Below are 19,107 nucleotides of genomic sequence, written 5' to 3'. Positions count from 1 at the left end.
GTAGCCAAATCAAAGAACTGTGTTATGATGTAACTTTGACAGAATTCTTTTTTTTTTCACATAATTTTGACTTTTTTTCACATTTTTTTCAGAATTTTTACTTTTTCAGGTTTTTCACTGAATTTTTTACTTTTTTCTCTGATATTTGACTTTTCTCACATCATTTGAATGTTTACTCTGTTCATATTTCGACTATTTTGTCAGATAGTTGTACTATATTCACAGAATTTAGACTTTTTTCGAGTTTTTACTTTTTTCTCAGAATTTTGACAATTTCAAATTGCTCCACATTGAAAAACAAAATGCTAACATAAACAGCTTCCATCAATCTTAGTGTATTCATAAATGTTGTTTTAGTATAGATATTTACGACAGACCTTGAAGGCAGCACGTAGTCCTTATTCTCTTTGTCCCTACCGCCACCTGCTGACGACAAATGGTATTTCTTTCTCACAACAGCATCAATAAAACCCTTGCATTGCAAACATACCTCACATACTCAGCGGTTGCACTCATTTGAGTACATTTCCCTCTGAACCACATGTATTTGTCCTGCATTATTAGGCTGCTACATTAGCAGGAACAACAGACAGCAGCGCCCCCTGTCTGCACGCATGAGATCCTGCAGGAATAAAAAGCTCCATCATCCTCCTCGGAGCATCGAGCATCGTTCCGGAGGAGATGAGCATCCTCCCCGCCCTAAGACACCCATGAATACCGAGTAGGGTCGCTGATTCTCGCACAAACACAGCAGGGATTTAAAGGACAGGAACATGGCTAAACACCGCAAAGAGAGAGACAGCTGGGGTGAGTGTACGTACAAATATTCCGTTTTTTTATTCTCTCCTTGACGTACATTTTTTCTTATTCCTGTCGAGGCGTGTAAGCAATGCAGCCAATTACATGTTTACTCCAGATTCCTCCATTACAGTCTTGTTTCTCAGTCAAATTACGACCTGTTTGTTTTTATTTCAAACCCATAATAATAATAATAATAACAATATAACCCCTAATGTTACATATATTTTACCCCCTATTTGTCCCTGCATGCATTTCGAGCTAATATGCATAAACGAGCAGACCATTCCAGCACTATAGCCTATAGTGGTGCTTTTTTCATGCAGGAAAGCCTCTGTTTGGGCGGTCCAGGCCCCAAAAGGCCTGCAAATAACCTTCTGATTTCACTGTGTTTGTCACACTGAGCCTCCTATGATGCTCTGTGCTGCACTTAGCAGTACATTATGTAATAATGCATTAGGAAATAGCCCTTATCATCTCCATATCTATACTAATCATGAATGCTATGATCATTATCCAGGTATGTATCATGCCTATGTGTTACTTCACATACAGTCCTGCAGGAGGAGGGAAATTGACTGGTTACATTTAAGTGAAAATGGGTTAATGCAGCTGTTTAGTTACTATAGAGTTGATCTGGTTTGACCCACTTTTAGCTGACGTGTTTGGCTTGTTTTTGGAGAAGCAGCAGCAGTATTCTCAGGTTGAGCCGGCAAAGGGTGAGGCCTCTGCAGGAGAAGTGAACTCAAACTGACAGGAACCTTGGCTGCTGGTTCCTCCTTCAATTATTCACCGACGTGCTTTCTTGGCATCCTGCATTCATCTTTTAGCTCGCAAATGTGACCAGCTTCTCCTTAATCTGTCTCAGGGCCTTGGTCAAATGTAAGGTGCCTCAGAATGAACATCACATACTCTTTTCACTATTTGTAAATTGAAAAGCTAAAATCAGTCATTTTCTAATGAGGCTGCAAATATGTGATATCTTGCTGATAATTTTCATTCTTCTCTCCAAGAAATGTACCATTTTCAAAGCAGTAAAGTCTGTGATTAAGTTCATTGTTTAATTTTTTTAAACTGCATTTATCAAATACATTTCTTATTTATCTTAAGGGGGTTAATTCAAAAACGTTACAAAATATCTATAAATACACAAGAAGAAAATGTTTAATGAAAGGATGAATAAAAATATTTAAATAAAAATAATACATTACATTTCAAATGTGCATATTGTACTACAAATAAATGTAAAAAGGTGTACATTGCAACGTATACAGTGGTGTATTATAGTTATAATAAAGATACTTTTACTTAATTTAAATATCTGAGTACTTCGGTCTTACATCGAGAAGCTCTGCATGATGGCAACACACTGAGTCAGTGCCAGTAAACACACAGGAAGAGCTCTGAATGATTCATCACACACACACACACACACACACACACACACACACACACACACACACACACACACACACACACACACACACACACACACACACACACACACACACACACACACACGAGATTTCATGGCAGGATTCATTATTATTAGTATTAACAAGGTTTCATAGGATGCTATTAACCTGCTGCAACAGGAAGGAGTAATGGACTCAACTTCCTGTTTACTGTCAGCTTAATGGACCGCTCAGTTTCCCTCTCACCAGTGAGGAGTTCTGGAAGATCATCCGCTCATATGATTTGATTTTAATCGACTTTCCAGTGCTAATTAGAAGTGGTTTTGTAGGATAAATAAAAGCTTATTATTGGTCTCAAAATCCACACATGGATGCAACAACATACAGTAAAACATTTTAAATACATTTTTATTTCCCCGGCACTTCTACATCAATAAGATTCAAAATTACCACAGAGGCAAAATGTACTTAAAGGTGGGGTAGGTAATTTTGGAGAAACCAGCTCGAGTGCGCTATAATTTGAAAATACACTGCCGGAAGAAATCTGCCACTTCCTTCAGACTTCCTTACAGAGCCCCTCCTCCAACACACACGAACGCGCACATGACCAATGAGGGCACGAGATAAGTTTTTGCACAGATGGAAGGCTGACAGGCAGGTAGGCCATCCAGTTACTTTAGCCGGGCCGGCTCAGATGATTGGTCGTGCTATTTACAGCGCCACGGCTTCCACTGATGATATTTTTTAATGTATTTATTGTCAAAGCATTTTAGATATTCATTGCTATCGGGATGTTAAGAGCATTCCATGGAATATAACAACAAGTGTATCTCGAGCCGGTTTCTCAAACTTACCTCACCTTTAAGAAGTCACAAAATAACCCATCAAAATGGCCATAAATAGACCCAAAACTACAACCAAAAGTGTGTGTTTCTGGTTCGTATAGGTAATAGGGCCTTTTGCATGACTGATCCCAGGGGTCCATTATTGGTCTCATAATCCACACATGCATCAAAAGACAATACAAACATGTTATATTAAAGGTCACCTATTATGCAAAAATCCTCTTCTTCATGTCTCTTCTACATCAACATGTGTCCCCTCTTCTTCATGTCTCTTCTACATCAGCATGTGTCCCCTCTTCTTCATGTCTCTTCTACATCAACATGTGTCCCCTCTTCTTCATGTCTCTTCTACATCAACATGTGTCCCCTCTTCTTCATGTCTTCTCTACATCAACATGTGTCCCCTCTTCTTCATGTATCTTCTACATCAGCATGTGTCCCCTCTTCTTCATGTCTCTTCTACATCAACATGTGTCCCCTCTTCTTCATGTCTTCTACATCAACATGTGTCCCCTCTTCTTCATGTCTTCTCTACATCAACATGTGTCCCCTCTTCTTCATGTCTCTTCTACATCAACATGTGTCCCCTCTTCTCCATGTCTCTTCTACATCAACATGTGTCCCCTCTTCTTCATGTCTCTTCTACATCAACATGTGTCCCCTCTTCTTCATGTCTCTTCTACATCAACATGTGTCCCCTCTTCTTCATGTCTCCTCTACATCAACATGAATCCCCTCTTTTTCATGTCTCTTCTACATCAACATGTGTCCCCTCTTCTCCATGTCTCTTCTACATCAACATGTGTCCCCTCTTCTTCATGTCTCTTTTACATCAACATGTGTCCCCTCTTCTTCATGTCTCTTCTACATCAACATGTGTCCCCTCTTCTTCATGTCTCCTCTACATCAACATGAGTCCCCTCTTCTTCATGTCTCTTCTACATCAACATGTGTCCCCACTTCTCCATGTCTCTTCTACATCAACATGTGTCCCCTCTTCTTCATGTCTCTTCTACATCAACATGTGTCCCCTCTTCTCCATGTCTCTTCTACATCAACATGTGTCCCCTCTTCTTCATGTCTCTTCTACATCAACATGTGTCCCCTCTTCTTCATGTCTCTTCTACATCAACATGTGTCCCCTCTTCTTCACGTCTCTTCTACATCAACATGCGTCCCCTCTTCTTCATGTCTCTTCTACATCAACATGTGTCCCCTCTGTGGAAAGAGACTCTGAAAGTTTCAGGAACAAAGATTCTCTCTCTTTTTGATCCATTTCTATAAAAACCTGTCGGAAAATGAGCTGATCAGATTTTGGCCACTTTATGATGTCATAACGATGTTTTGGCTTGTGTAACCATTAGCCAATCACCAACCAAGGTAACCCCCCCCCCCCTCCCCTTATCACCTGAATCTCCTCCGAGAGCTCCATTGAGTTCTCTTTAACCAAATATCTCTCAGAGGGGCGTGGGGAGGGGCTCCTTATTTTCATCTAAAGTAACAGACAGAGAATCAGCACTTTGGAAACAGGGCTGAAACAGAGGGGATTATGGGTAATGCTGCAATGATCTGTTTGGTGTTTCAGCCAATCAGAGACATGTTCTGTATATATCTGAGACCTGTGATATATTGATGAACAGTCTAATAGGGGACCTTTAAGCCATCATCTCTCCATGTTGTCCTGCAGGGTCCCTGAGCGACAAGCCGGTGTACGACTGGAGCTCGGAGGAGGAGGAGCCTGACGGACGGGCGCGGCCGATTCAAGTCCTGCTGGTGAAGGACGACCACACCTTCGAGCTGGACGAGGCGGCGCTGAGCCGGATCCTGCTGAGCGCCGAGGTCCGGGACCGAGAAGTGGTCGCCATCTCTGTGGCCGGAGCCTTCCGGAAGGGCAAGTCCTTCCTCATGGACTTCATGCTGCGCTACATGTACAACCACGTAAGATCTGGCATGATGTATTTATTATTTGTATCATTGTTTTTAAATTAATATTTGATTGTGTTTTATCATTATTATTTTTTAATTAATATTATTATTTTATTGTTTTTTATCATTATTATTTTTATCATTATTTTTATTATCATTTTTACACAAAAACTATCTCTAACAAGGTAATAAAAGCTAAATAAATGAAAAAAATGCAAACAATTGTCTTTTTTTTCATGCATGTATTCCTAGAAAAATATTAATTTAAATTGACTGAGAGTAAATGAAATGAATAAATGTGTGCAGGCGTCTGAGGGCTGGCTGGGCGTTGCAGACGAGCCTCTGACCGGCTTCTCCTGGAGGGGGGGGTCCGAGAGAGAGACCACGGGGATCCAGATCTGGAGCGAAGTCTTCCTGGTGGACAAACCCGACGGCACCAAGGTGAAGACCGGATACATCCTGCAGAGAGGAGACCATTAAACACAAGAGGGACAATGAGACATTACATTTGACACACTTAAATTCATCCTTTATGCAATACCTTTTCAGATCTTTGCAACAGCTCTGTTTCTCACCTTATCACCGTTTCTCCAAATAAAACCACATTTAAAGGAAATAATTTTTACATTCAAACACCTGTTTTACACCTGCATCAGCCAAATGCAGAGGTGGAAGAAGAACTCAGGAATTTCACTTAAATAAAGTATATTAAAGTACAAAAGTAAGATCATCAAAACATACTTAAAGCTTAGCCAAATCAAAAGAAAAAAGAAATATATGTAAATATACCTAAAGAACTAAATGTAAAATAACTTAATGATCCATTTTAGCCTCATGTTTGTTATGACATTGGATCACTATTATTGATGTCCACATACTGTATCTTTATTGTTACAGTTGTAAGATGTGGGGCTTATTTAAATGTATTTATGTATATTATATATATCATTTCTATGTATGTTCCTCCTCAGGCGGCTGTTTTGCTGATGGACACTCAGGGAACGTTTGACAGCCAGTCGACTCTGAGAGACTCGGCCACCGTGTTCGCTCTGAGCACGATGATCAGCTCCATGCAGGTACGCCTCGCCTCAGGAGAGGATGCTTAGATTTATCTGATTTAATATAGGTTTGTACATTTAGAAGTTGGTACGTCATTACAACACCGGACTGAGATGCCTCTATTTAATGGATCGACACAAAACATTGTGCAATGATGCTTTCCTGACCTTTCAGTAAGGCCCTGTTACACTGTCCCGAAATTGATACCCGATGGACACACGAATATGGAATTGTGAATTTCGCACGATGATGGCCCCGAACCACACACAAAGGCAACATTTACATTACATTTAAGACATACAACTGCAATGAAAGTACCAAAAACAATTGTGTTACAGTACTATGATACTGTACTGATATCTTCAGACTTTGTTCTTTACTTTATCCGTCGTTATATGTAGAAAATATTACGTTTTCTCCGTAATGTTGTTTCCATAACAACAACAACTTCCTGTCAACTGTCCTTCAAAATAATATATTATATCCTTTTTAGTTTCACAGAACACAAATTGGGTTATTTACATAATATATTTACATGATTTTGTTGTGCAATAAAACAACCCGATGGACACACGATAAAGGAAATGTTCAAATTCGGCTGTGATCGTAGCAACATCGGGCCATTCGTGAGGGCATCTTAAGCCATCGTATGACCGCCGGTGGAGTTTCTCAGGCTCCGGCAGCAACTTCGTGAGCGGTGGCAAAATCTTTGGCATGCCAACAAATTGCCGAAGGACCTTGCGAAGGTTAATTTTCGTGTTGAATTCGTGTGTCAATTGTGCCCTTCGTAAGGCCATCGTGAGGGCATCGTGTTATCATCGGTGCCATCGGGCATTCGCCCCGATCAGAGTGAGGGTGAATGCCCGATGGCACCGATGATAACACGAAGATGACACGATTTGACAAGATGTCCTCACGAGTGCCTTACGAAGTTGCCGCTCACAAAGTTGCTGCCGGAGCCTGAGAAACTCCACCGGCGGTCATACGATGGCTTAAGATGGCCTCACGAATGGCCCGATGTTGCTACGATCACAGCCGAATTTGAACATTTCCTTTATCGTGTGTCCATCGGGTGTCAATTTCGGGACAGTGTGACAGGGCCTTTAGCGACGCCAAGAGGTCGACGTTTTTAGTAAACCTGTTCACAATCTTTGGACACCATTCCCATATATTGTACATATTTTCACATTTTGTTTTAGTATGTTATTGTAGATGTAATCTTTTCTATATTTATTTTTCTTGAACATAGTTTCTCCAGCATTTCTTCATATTTTATCATTTTTTCTTGTTGTACATATTTGTTTAGCTTTATTTCAATTGTATTTTTCATTATGTACTTTTAAGTACCGTTATGTTCCTGTTTCGCTCTTCATTCAATAGATACAAATATATAACCAGGTGACAGTTATTATACTATAATAATTGTTATTTTTCAGGTTTACAACATCTCACAGAATGTACAAGAGGACGACCTTCAGCACCTGCAGGTAAAAATGACAACACCATTGCAGTTATACAGTGAAATAAACACCAAATAAACCCACATACTGGATTAATATGCTCCCATAGACTCTTAAAGGGATAGTTTGTATGTTTTGAAGAGTGTATTCACCTAAATAAATCAACTTAAGTTCAAGTCAACGCTCTGTTAGACAAAGCGACCAGACTCCATTCACAAAACAGTCATTTTAACTTGACACAACACAGGAGCTGCTGGTGTACCTCTGCAATGATTGGTAAGTTATTTAGTGTTATTGTGTGACTTTGGTGAATCAAAGTGTTGGTTTGGATGCACCGAAGACACACAATAACACAAACTAACTAACAGACAGAGTCAGCGCTGCACCATAAACTCCTTAGTTCTGTTCAGTTTAAATGAGTGGTTTTGTCAATGGAGTCTGGTGGCTTTCAAGAGAGCATGCATAACATCAGAAGGACCGTCTGAATACAAGATAAAGTAGTTAAAATACACAAAAACCACACTTTAAAACATCCAAACTGTCCCTTTAAGGTTCCCTTTGGTGTTTAATAAAACTGACTGTCTTACTTAACGTTTTATTTTGTCTTATCTGTGTTCCTCCAGCTCTTCACTGAGTACGGCAGACTAGCCATGGAGGAGACGTTCCTCAAACCCTTTCAGGTACCTCAATCCTTTCCACTCTCTTTAATGTGCTGACTGCATCCAAATGTCAGGAAATTACATTTAAAAATGATACTTTTTTTGGTTTTAGTCTATGATCTTCCTGGTTCGAGACTGGAGCTTTCCCTACGAGTTTCCCTACGGACAGGAGGGAGGCATGAATTTCCTGGAGAAGAGACTGAAGGTCAGATTTGACTTAATAACATGTATTTTAAACAATCGCTGCGCACAATCCTTAAATCCTGACGCAAGTGTGTTTGTGTGTGTGTGTGTGTGTGTGTGTGTGTGTGTGTGTGTGTGTGTGTGTGTGTGTGTGTGTGTGTGTGTGTGTGTGTGTGTGTGCTGCAGATCTCAGAGAACCAGCACGAGGAGCTGCAGAACGTCCGTAAACACATCCACTCCTGCTTCACCAACATCTCCTGCTTCCTGATGCCCCACCCCGGACTCAAGGTCGCCACCAACCCCAACTTCGACGGCAGGATTAAAGGTTAACATTTCCCGTTTTCTGCAGGCCTCAGATCCTTTACTTAAAGGTCACCTATTATGCAAAATCCACTTTTTCATGTCTCTTCTACATCAACATGTGTCCCCTCTTCCTCATGTCTCTTCTACATCAACATGTGTCCCCTCTTCCTCATGTCTCTTCTACATCAACATGTGTCCCCTCTTCTTCATGTCTCTTCTACATCAACATGTGTCCCCTCTTCTTCATGTCTCTTCTACATCAACATGTGTCCCCTCTTCCTCATGTCTCTTCTACATCAACATGTGTCCCCCTCTTCTCCATGTCTCTTCTACATCAACATGTGTCCCCTCTTCTTCATGTCTCCTCTACATCAACATGTGTCCCCTCTTCCTCATGTCTCTTCTACATCAACATGTTTCCCCTCTTCTTCATGTCTCTTCTACATCAACATGTGTCCCCTCTTCTTCATGTCTCCTCTACATCAACATGTGTCCCCTCTTCCTCATGTCTCTTCTACATCAACATGTGTCCCCTCTTCTTCATGTCTCTTCTACATCAACATGTGGGACAGAGACTCTGAAAGTTTCAGGAACAAAGATTCTCTCTCTTTTTGATCCATTTCTATAAAAACCTGTCTGAAAATGAGCTGATCAGATTTCGGCCACTTGATGATGTCATAACGATGTTTTGTCTTGTGTAACCATCAGCCAATCAGCAACCAAGGTAACCCCCCCCCCCCCCTTATCACCTGAATCTCCTCCTAGAGCACCATTGTGTTCTTTGTAACCAAATCTCTCTCAGAGGGGCGTGGGGAGGGGCTCCTTATTTTCATCTAAAGTAACAGACAGAGAATCAGCACTTTGGAAACAGGGCTGAAACAGAGGGGATTATGGGTAATGCTGCAATGATCTGTTTGGAGCCAAACACTTCAGAGACATGTTTTGTATATATCTGAGACCTGTAATATATTGATGAAAAACAGTAAGGGGACCTTTAAGTATACATTGAAATACTAGGGTCTGAACACAAATGTACTACAGTATAACAATAACTTAAACGTTTTGAATAATGTGTAACACAGCGAGGCTCTGAGGTTGGACAGGATGCAGGATATATACTGCATAAAAGTAAATATGCAAACTGTCGTAGTTTTCATGGTAAATGATGATAAATGTATCTCCCTGTAGGGCGAGTATTAATGAATTATGCATGAGCAGGTTCTGCACCAGTTGTAATGAAACACCGCTTGGTTAAAAAATCTGGTTTTCATATTTCCTGTTTCTTTTTTGGACTACCACATGCGTGAGCTGACTGTAAAACACTTTTTTAATGTCTTACCATGCAGAGATTGATGGCGAGTTCATCAACAACCTGAAGGTCTTGCTGCCGTGGCCTGCTCAGTCCTGAGAACATCGACGTGAAGGAGATCAACGGCAGCAAGATCACCTGCAGAGGCTTGCTGGAGTACTTCAAGGTACAGTAAAAACATCAGATTTGAAAAGTTCTTCATATGTTCTGACTGTTAAAGAGTCGCTATTCTGCATTGTGTGGGGTTCCCTCTCCTGTAGTGTGTTCTTTAAGTGCATGTAAATGGTCTGCAAAGGCTAAAATCCCTGTGTTCCCTCCGGAGGGGGTTTCTCTCCCACACACTAAATACTAATATCAACATATTTATTCTGTTATTTTAATGTATTTTATCCTATTTTCTTTATTTCAGGCGTACATTAAAATTTACCAAGGTGAGGAGCTGCCCCATCCAAAGTCCATGCTGCAGGTACGTTTTCACATCGTCTTAAATGTTACTGCAACTACTTTACCTACTTCTGTCTCCATACGCTTTACTGTTTATGTTGGTCCATAAAGTAATTAGTATCTCTAAATGTTTTTGCAATGCCTAATTTTAAGTATATAAAAGTATGTTATGGGCTACTGAAAGTAAAAATGCCTTACTAGCTGATGTATTTTCAATATGTTCCCACTTTCCTTAACTTGAGGACAGAAATCCATACAAAACATAATGTTATTTGTAAAAAATAAAGATGAAATCTAAATCTTGTATTCCCCTTAAATAATCCAAATATTCCCACCTGCTTGCTCTCAGGCCACAGCAGAGGCGAATAATCTGGCTGCAGTCGCTGCTGCAAAGGATCTGTACAGCAAGAAGATGGAGCAGGTCTGTAGAAACGGGATTTTAAAATGAAATCTAAAACTGTCCCCTGTGTGACAGTTTTAGATTGAGGTATTTTCTGCAATAATCCAAAAATAAATCCCATTGAACCAGGGAGATGCTGCCTTCAGGGTCTAAGTGCAATCATAAGACATAATGGAGATACAGTATGTTAGCTATCTGAAGCCTGAGAACAGGAGCCCAGACCCAAAACACAAAGTATTTAAAGGTCCCCTATTATACAGTTTTTCATCAATATATTATAGTTATAGATATATACAGAGCCTGTCTCTGATTGGCTGAAACACCAAACAGATCATTGCAGCATCCCATAATCCCCTCTGTTTCAGCCCTGTTTCCAAAGTGCAGATTCTCTGTCTGTGACTTTAGATGAAAATAAGGAGCCCCTCCCCACGCCCTCTGAGAGAGATTTGGTTAAAAAGAACTCAATGGTGCTCTAGGAGGAGATTCAGGTGATAAGGAGGGGGGGGTTACCTTGGTTGCTGATTGGCTAAAAAAATCGTTATGACATCATAAAGTGGCCAAAATCTGATCAGCTCATTTTCAGACAGGTTTTTATAGAAATGGATCAGGACAAAAAAGAGAGAGAATCTTTGTTCCTGAAACTTTCAGAGTCTCTTTACACAGAGGGGACACATGCTGATGTAGAAGAGACATGAAGAAGAGGGGACACATGTTGATGTAGAAGAGACATGAAGAAGAGGGGACACATGTTGATGTAGAAGAGACATGAAGAAGAGGGGACACATGTTGATGTAGAAGAGACATGGAGAAGAGGGGACACATGTTGATGTAGAAGAGACATGAAGAAGAGGGGACACATGTTGATGTAGAAGAGACATGAAGAAGAGGGGACACATGTTGATGTAGAAGAGACATGAAGAAGTGGATTTTGGACAATAGGTGACCTTTAAAATCATTCTTACCAACCCGTCTCCTCTCCTTCCCAGGTGTGCGGGGGGGACCGGCCCTTCCTCGCCCCTAGCGAGCTGCAGGCGCGGCACGGGGCCATCAGAGAGGAGGCGCTGCAGGTGTTCAAGGGCGTGAAGAAGATGGGCGGCGAGGAATTCAGCCGGCGCTACCTGCAGCAGCTGGAGGCCGAGGTGGACGAGGTGTTCGTCCAGTACATCAAGCACAACGACTCCAAGAACATTTTCCACGCCGCACGCACCCCCGCCACCCTCTTCGTGGTCATCTTCGTCATGTACGTGGCCGCCGGCATCACGGGCTTCGTGGGCGTGGACGTGATCGCCAGCCTGTGCAACATGGTGCTGGGTCTGGCGCTCATCACGCTCTGCACCTGGGCCTACATCCGATACTCTGGGGAGTACCGAGAGCTGGGGGCCGTCATCGACCAGGTGGCCGGGGCCCTGTGGGACCAGGTGAGCTGGAAAAACTTTAACATTATTCGAGTTATGTTAGAAAAATATCACTGGTCACCGGCTTGAGCTTCAATCTCAGGATCCACGTATTTATGATCCTCTCCAGAATGGAAGTAGTCATCACATACAGAGCATCAACTAGTTCCTGAACAGTGTCACATGCTGATATCCAAGAGAGGGAGTTACACAGTCACAAGATGGAGGAATAGAAAGCAGTATTCAATGTTTAGTTCAGATTAGCTCCACGTCAGAAATGAGCATGCTTGTCATATGTCTATCTCCATAGAGGCTGAATCATCATGTTAATCACAGAGCTATCATATGCCTCAAACAGTCCTGATGATCTTCTAGGTAATCAGACATCCTGTCATGTTCAACTTCACAGCTACAGTTGGGATACCTTTGTTATCATGTGTACTCTCATATTGGAAGAGTACATTCTGTATGTTCCCAACAAGTATGAATAGTAGTATAATAGTAGGAATAGACCACAGCAGGAATGAGTCGTCAAAACCAGAAATAAGTCAGCATTTTAGCACTTCCTGTTCACTTATCTGAAAGTCAATGGCTTTTTTCTGTATGGGTTTCTGGTTTGAAGCCTGAAACAGAGCGGGGCAGTGATGTCATCCTTTAAGCTTGAATTAACCACAGACCTTATTTCAGGCTTCGGAACAAAAAACGAATAAAAAAAACATTAATTTTAAGACTAGAGAACAGGAAGTAGGCCTCCTTACTAATTTACAGGTTTAGGAATGAGTCCTCAAACCCAGATATGAGTCAGCATTTGATCACTTATAGAAGTCTCGATGGGTCACTGCAAAAACGTTTTTAAAACAATCCATTGTTATAATTAATTACAAAATCTGTTAGACTCATCAGTAACTTACATTATTGAGTATCTTCAAACCACCAGAGGGCAACAACCCTCTTTCACATCAGCGGCAGAGAAAGAGGACAGATCCATTTACAGAAATAATCTATTGTTATTGACCATGCTTTGTTATAAATGCATGTATGTGCTGATACTGTATGTTTCTTTCTTTTTAATGCTTCTGCAGGGGAGCACAAATGAGGTAAGTGGAGAAATAAAATTGGGAAAAAGAAAAAAAGAAAGCAGGAGAATCTAGGAGAGCATGCATTTACTTAAACGTGTGGATAATTAATTCTGATTCTCACAGAAATATTTGCAAAAACATACAATAATACAAGTTGTAATGTTGTTTTACTCTTATTATAACTTGGTTTATTGTCTTAAGTTATCCTAAGTAGTTAAATGTAATATATGTAACTGTTACGTTCCCTACTGGGCTAGGGGAACCAAAGGGAAGTAACCAAATATAAAATGACCGGGCGAGAGAAAAAAGAGAGGAAACTGATCTCTGAAGCCACAAGATGGTGTTTTAATGGACAAAAGAAAAAGGGCTCACCAGGACACCAGCCAACTTGCAAAGTAAACTAAGATAAGCTACTGTAGGACACAAATATACACTGGAGCACATCTCCTAATAATGAACAAAACACAGGTCCCACACAGAGACATAGGCCACACGAGGACGAAAACGGCTAAACGCATAGGATTAACGCAAACGCAAAAAAGCTTCCGTCCACACGCAATATTCACCGGATAGTGTCTGTCCACACGAGACAGCTCCATTTAGCTCCAACCGCTGGAGAAGCTGCAGTACATATGCAGGAGCCTGTACGTGGCGCTGTAACTTCCTCCACAAAAGCAGCGAAGAAGCATGGTTGTCATGGTTGCCCTTCTATTCTCCGCGGTGGGGGCCGAGGGAACCGGGCAGTTTTTCGCCAGTCAATGTGTATTAAAGTTTAAATCTTCCGACAAAATTATAAAAGTGCCGGTCAAAGGTCTTCTTTGTTATTTATTGAGCTTTAAAACAAATGAATAAAGACTCTATATAATATAATAATAAAATACACGGAGCCTCTCTTTTTCCTCCCTCTCTTTGGACAGCGTCAGTGTCTGTTTCATGCAGCAGCTGATCCAGTAATGAGTGACCCGGCCGACAGTAAAAATAAACATATTTATAACTAGTTTAGGTAGTTTGAGAGGTGTCTCCGTCCTGTCAGATTAGACTTCACTCGCGTATCGAGAGAAAGATAAATAATCTGAATTCAGTGTGCAGTTTACTTTGACGCGGGGGTGAGCAGCAGAGGTGGGGAGAGGCGGGGCTATTGCCTCATCATTATCAGAAAATGATCGTATAGGGCGTACACACGGAGCCGTTGGACCCCCCAGAGCGTTGCGTATGCCGTTCTATCCACCTTGGGACCCGTTATCGTTTCCGCAGCCGTTTAGTGCCGTATTCGGTCGTCCTCGTGTGGCCGAACGGTCTATATGACACTAAACAGTAACGCAAACGACCGTTTTCGTCCTCGTGTGGCCGGGGCCATAGACACCATTCTGCCAGAGGAGAAGGAGAGGCCCACTGTAGCCTTCCTCAGGTCCTTTAAGGAGGCCCTGATTGGGGATTGGGAGCACCTGGGGGAGAGGCTGCACCTGGAGACAATCAGGGAGAGAGAGAGACACACACACACACACACACACACACACACACACAAGCACACACACACACAAGCACCCACTACGGCACGTAACAGTAACATTTCTGCATTTAAAATATGTAAAAACGTCTAGCAATATATTTTTTGTTGAGTTGTGTACTTTGTGTACCTGTATCTTAAATTCATCAAACTGCATCAGAGAAACACTGCTTTTTTTAAGTGAAACAGCTTCATCCAGTGTTTATCTTTGATTTTGTAGAAGATCAGACCGTTGTAGATGTTTCGGCTTCTGATTAAATCCTCCTGAACTTTTGAATCTTAACTTATCAGAGAAACAAGCTGAGCTAACGCTCTTAGCAACTCCGACCTGCTTCCATAGAGGAAACACTGATTTGAAACTTGAAACTGCTTTATTTAGTGTTTTTGTTGGTTTTAATTACAACGTTTGGTTGTTGTAGGAAGGAGGAGATCTCTGAGGTTAATTCGGCTTAATTTAAAGACCCTTGCGACCCTAAAGAAATACACAAATTCCCCTTTGTTCAATAGCATACTCATTTTTAGCCATGGTTCTTTAATATGGTTGAGTATTTTGTTACTAATGTGTGCTTTTCTTCTCTGTATTTAATAAGTTAGCGTATTCTTTATTATTGCATGCCTTTATTTACCTGCTATGCCACTTTAGCTGTAACACCGTACATTTCCCACTGGGACTAATAAAGGACTTCTGATTCTGTTATTGTCAGAATCAGAATCAGAAGAATCAGAATCAGGTTTATTACCAGGTAGGTTGACACGTACGAGGAATTTGACTTGGTGTCGTGGTGCATACATAAAAGCAGGGGCGGTTCTAGGGGGGGGGGGCAACAGGGGCCAGTGCCCCCGTAACACTGACTAAGCTAAGATTAAACTGTTCATTACCTTACAAAAGCAAATTCTGTTCATGTTTTTTAATTAAATTGTAACTTAAAGTTACTAAAGCAAATACTCTAAATGAAAAAAACTACTGAAACAAAGGACTGTAACTTACATTTACAAAAACAAATACCAATTACTGTATTTTATGTTTATTTTGCACAATTACTTTATACTGTCTTTGTCTTTTTAACCCGCTTTTATTGTGCCCCTCTCATGAAATAACTGGCCCCAGCCTGGCCCCCCCAGTAAAATTGGTCTAGAACCGCCACTGCATAAAAGTAACATTTAAAAACACAGATAGCAAACTATTTTAAGAACACTATAATAACATTACAAAAAAATAAGAAAAAATATAGTAAAACAGAAAATCAAATAAAGCAGTATTTACATTGAAATATAATGCAATAAAATATAAAATATGTGCAGTACAGATGTAGCACTCCAGATAGGACTCCACCCAGCGAATTCCAACCGAAAACCCAGCGGATCCCAGTGGCTGGGGGCGTTGCCAAATTGCCCCATTTGTTCAATTACAGGATTTAACCATGAGATGGCGCTGTATGTGTGTGTGAATCCTCCACCTGTAAACGCCTGTCTGCTTCACAGGCTCTCTACAAGCTGTACAACGTAGCAGCCAATCACAGGCACCTCTACCACCACGCGTTCCCCGGGGGCGCTCAGGAGGACGAGGCTGCGGAGGAGCCGGTCAGGAAGAGGAACTGATCACTGAGACAGACTCCATCAGACACTCTTTTACTCTGGTGTCGGCCCACCAGTACATCCACTACTCAAAGCTAATAAGGGACTGTGTAATGTTCATGTAAAGGCAGAGCATCTCCTCAGCGGCGCCTGGAGCTCACCTTCGTCTCTCGAAATATCACCTGTACAGAAGCTCCGGGATCGTCTTGGCATATTCAACCTCCAACAGAGGGTGATAACTGGGCACAGGCCTGGGATCCAAAGTGTCAGGGGCCCCCTTACCGTCACCTACGATATACTCAAAGAGACATGCACCAATCAGAAAGATACACAAAATGACTACAGAGTGACTTTAAAAGACACACAATTATTACAAAGTGACTTCAAATGATTACAAAGGGACTTAAATGACCGCAATAGACACAAAATCACTATAAAGACACACAAAATGCATACATTGTGTCACACATTGACCACAAAGTGACTGGAAATGGCTACAAAGTGGCTTATAACGACGACAAAAAGATAAAATCACAACAAAGTAATGTAAAATTCTTACGAAAAGGCTTTAAATGAACACAAAATGATAAAAATGGAATCAATAGGACTACAAAGAGACACAAAATTACCACTTAGTGACTGAACATGATTACAAAGAGAGCTTAATGACCACTAAAAGACCCAAAATGTCTACAAAGTGACTTAAAATGACTACAACAAAACGACATGAAGACACAACATTATCACAAGAAGACTTAAAGTGACTATAAAGACACGAGGGTGGTCCTTCGCATGTCCGTGCCCACGGGCCCCTGGCTCCAGTTTGTCGTTGACTTCATTTCCAACACATTTTTTTCCACCTCATTCGGCTCCGACGCTGGTTTTCAGAGTATACTCAGATGTGTGAAACCCATTCGTGCCGATGGTTCTGTTCTTCGGAGTTTAGTGCTGTTAGTCAGAAACAATGTTTATGATCTGCCAAACTGTGTACTGTGTGTTAAAAAACAACGATCCATCAGCATGGTTAGTGTCCATCCTCTCTGGAGCTCTGAAGCAGGTCGTAACATTATTCAGTTTAATAGTTGTGACAAAGTGGTTTAGTGCCATAAATACATGTAGACGATGATTTCACCGCTGCACTTTGATTATGATTTCTGCATCAGGGAGAAGTTTACACATTATATTACAATCTGCTGTTTGTGTGTTTTCTCTTTAAAGCTGAGGGAATGAGTGTGTCTTGTTTTTTATTGGATGTTTGAGCAAATCTGAGGAATGTAGCTTTACACAGCTCGTTGTTATTTGAATTATTCCACATTAGTGACGTTTTAACTGTACCGATTCCTTTGAGTTTATACACTTCAATGTTAAAAGCTTTCCAATTTTAAGACTTTTTGCATAATATTGCATCAGCTTCTGCAGGAATGAGTCCTAAAACCCAGAAATAAGTCAGCATTTTAGCACTTCTTGTTCTGTTTGTGTGGAAGTCAATGGGTTTACTGAAGTAAAAGTAAAAATACTATGGTCCTAAAATACTCCATTGCAAGTCAAACTCCTAAATTCAAGTATTTACTAAAAGCACATAAGTATAAGCATCAAAATATAGTAGAATTATATATATATTTAATTACTAATATTATAATTATTGAAGCTTTATCACACATGTAGGCATTTTTTCTGCAGAATACGTTTAGACTAAATAAATACACATTAATTCTCATATATCTTTTTTTTTAAATGCTACTAATATATCAACTATCTAATAATATCATTATATATTGTACATACTAATATATACAAAAATACAAGGATTTTTTGGCAGACTGAGTACTTTTACTCGTAGAACCTTAAGGATATTTTTCCTGATTATAGTTGAATACTTGTAATGGAGTATTTTAAATGTATTAGTACTTTTGTGTAAGTAAAAGATTCTTCCAGCAACACTTTTTTTGCAGCTGCAGAAGAAAAATGATATTTCTTTTTCAGGATCGCTCTCTGCAAATTCAGCAAGTCTCTTCTGATGTTTGAGTCTCTCAGTGTGAAGTAATCACATCACAGAAACACCCGTCCAGTCGTAAGGAAAGTAGCATTAGTTAATGTTGCATTTAAGATTTTCACGATTTAATCTGTTATCAAACTATCACTACAAGGTATTCTTGATTTAATTCATTCCTAAAATCTTCTAAAGATTTGTTGTGTTAGAGCACTGAAAGGTGAAAAACCTCCACTCTTAGTTTCTGAACACGCACTGCAAAACATCCGTTACAAATACATAAATAATAAAGTTGGATCAAATTAAAGAAAACCAGACTTGAGTTATTTCTTTCCCAGAGATGTTTTAACACATAGAACTACTGTTTTCCCCACAATAGTTCAATTAACTTACCAACAAATGCTAAAGGTTCCCTATTCCGCTGATGTTCAGGTGTATATCAGTATGTAGTGTCTCTACTTTAAAGAGTCCTCTCCTGCTGATGTTCAGGTGTATATCAGTATGTAGTGTCTCTACTTTAAAGAGTCCTCTCCTGCTGATGTTCAGGTGTATATCAGTATGTAGTGTCTCTACTTGAAAGAGTCCTCTCCTGCTGATGTTCAGGTGTATATCAGTATGTAGTGTCTCTACTTTAAAGAGTCCTCTCCTGCTGATGTTCAGGTGTATATCAGTATGTAGTGTCTCTACTTTAAAGAGTCCTCTCCTGCTGATGGTTCAGGTGTATATCAGCATGTAGTGTCTGTACTTTAAAGAGTCCTCTC

General features: G+C 40.6%; 1 protein-coding gene across 1 annotated transcript; it reads left to right on the top strand.

Moving 5' to 3' along the window:
- Window positions 1-601: 601 nt before the first annotated feature.
- atl1 (atlastin GTPase 1) lies at window positions 602-18,658 on the top strand. The gene is given in 15 exon segments (XM_034233948.1): window positions 602-807; window positions 4,746-4,996; window positions 5,291-5,425; window positions 5,956-6,060; window positions 7,480-7,530; window positions 8,127-8,183; window positions 8,275-8,367; window positions 8,532-8,670; window positions 9,995-10,041; window positions 10,043-10,123; window positions 10,367-10,423; window positions 10,751-10,822; window positions 11,788-12,219; window positions 13,278-13,292; window positions 16,264-18,658. Coding segments are annotated over 15 exon segments (1,686 nt in total). The 5' UTR covers window positions 602-773; the 3' UTR covers window positions 16,381-18,658.
- Window positions 18,659-19,107: the final 449 nt, after the last annotated feature.

The sequence above is a fragment of the Gymnodraco acuticeps genome, unplaced genomic scaffold (assembly GCF_902827175.1).
Source record: "Gymnodraco acuticeps unplaced genomic scaffold, fGymAcu1.1, whole genome shotgun sequence".
Classification (NCBI taxonomy): Eukaryota; Metazoa; Chordata; class Actinopteri; order Perciformes; family Bathydraconidae; genus Gymnodraco; species Gymnodraco acuticeps.
The sequence above is the reverse complement of the archived record's forward strand: the minus strand, read 5'-3'. Positions and strand labels throughout refer to the sequence as shown.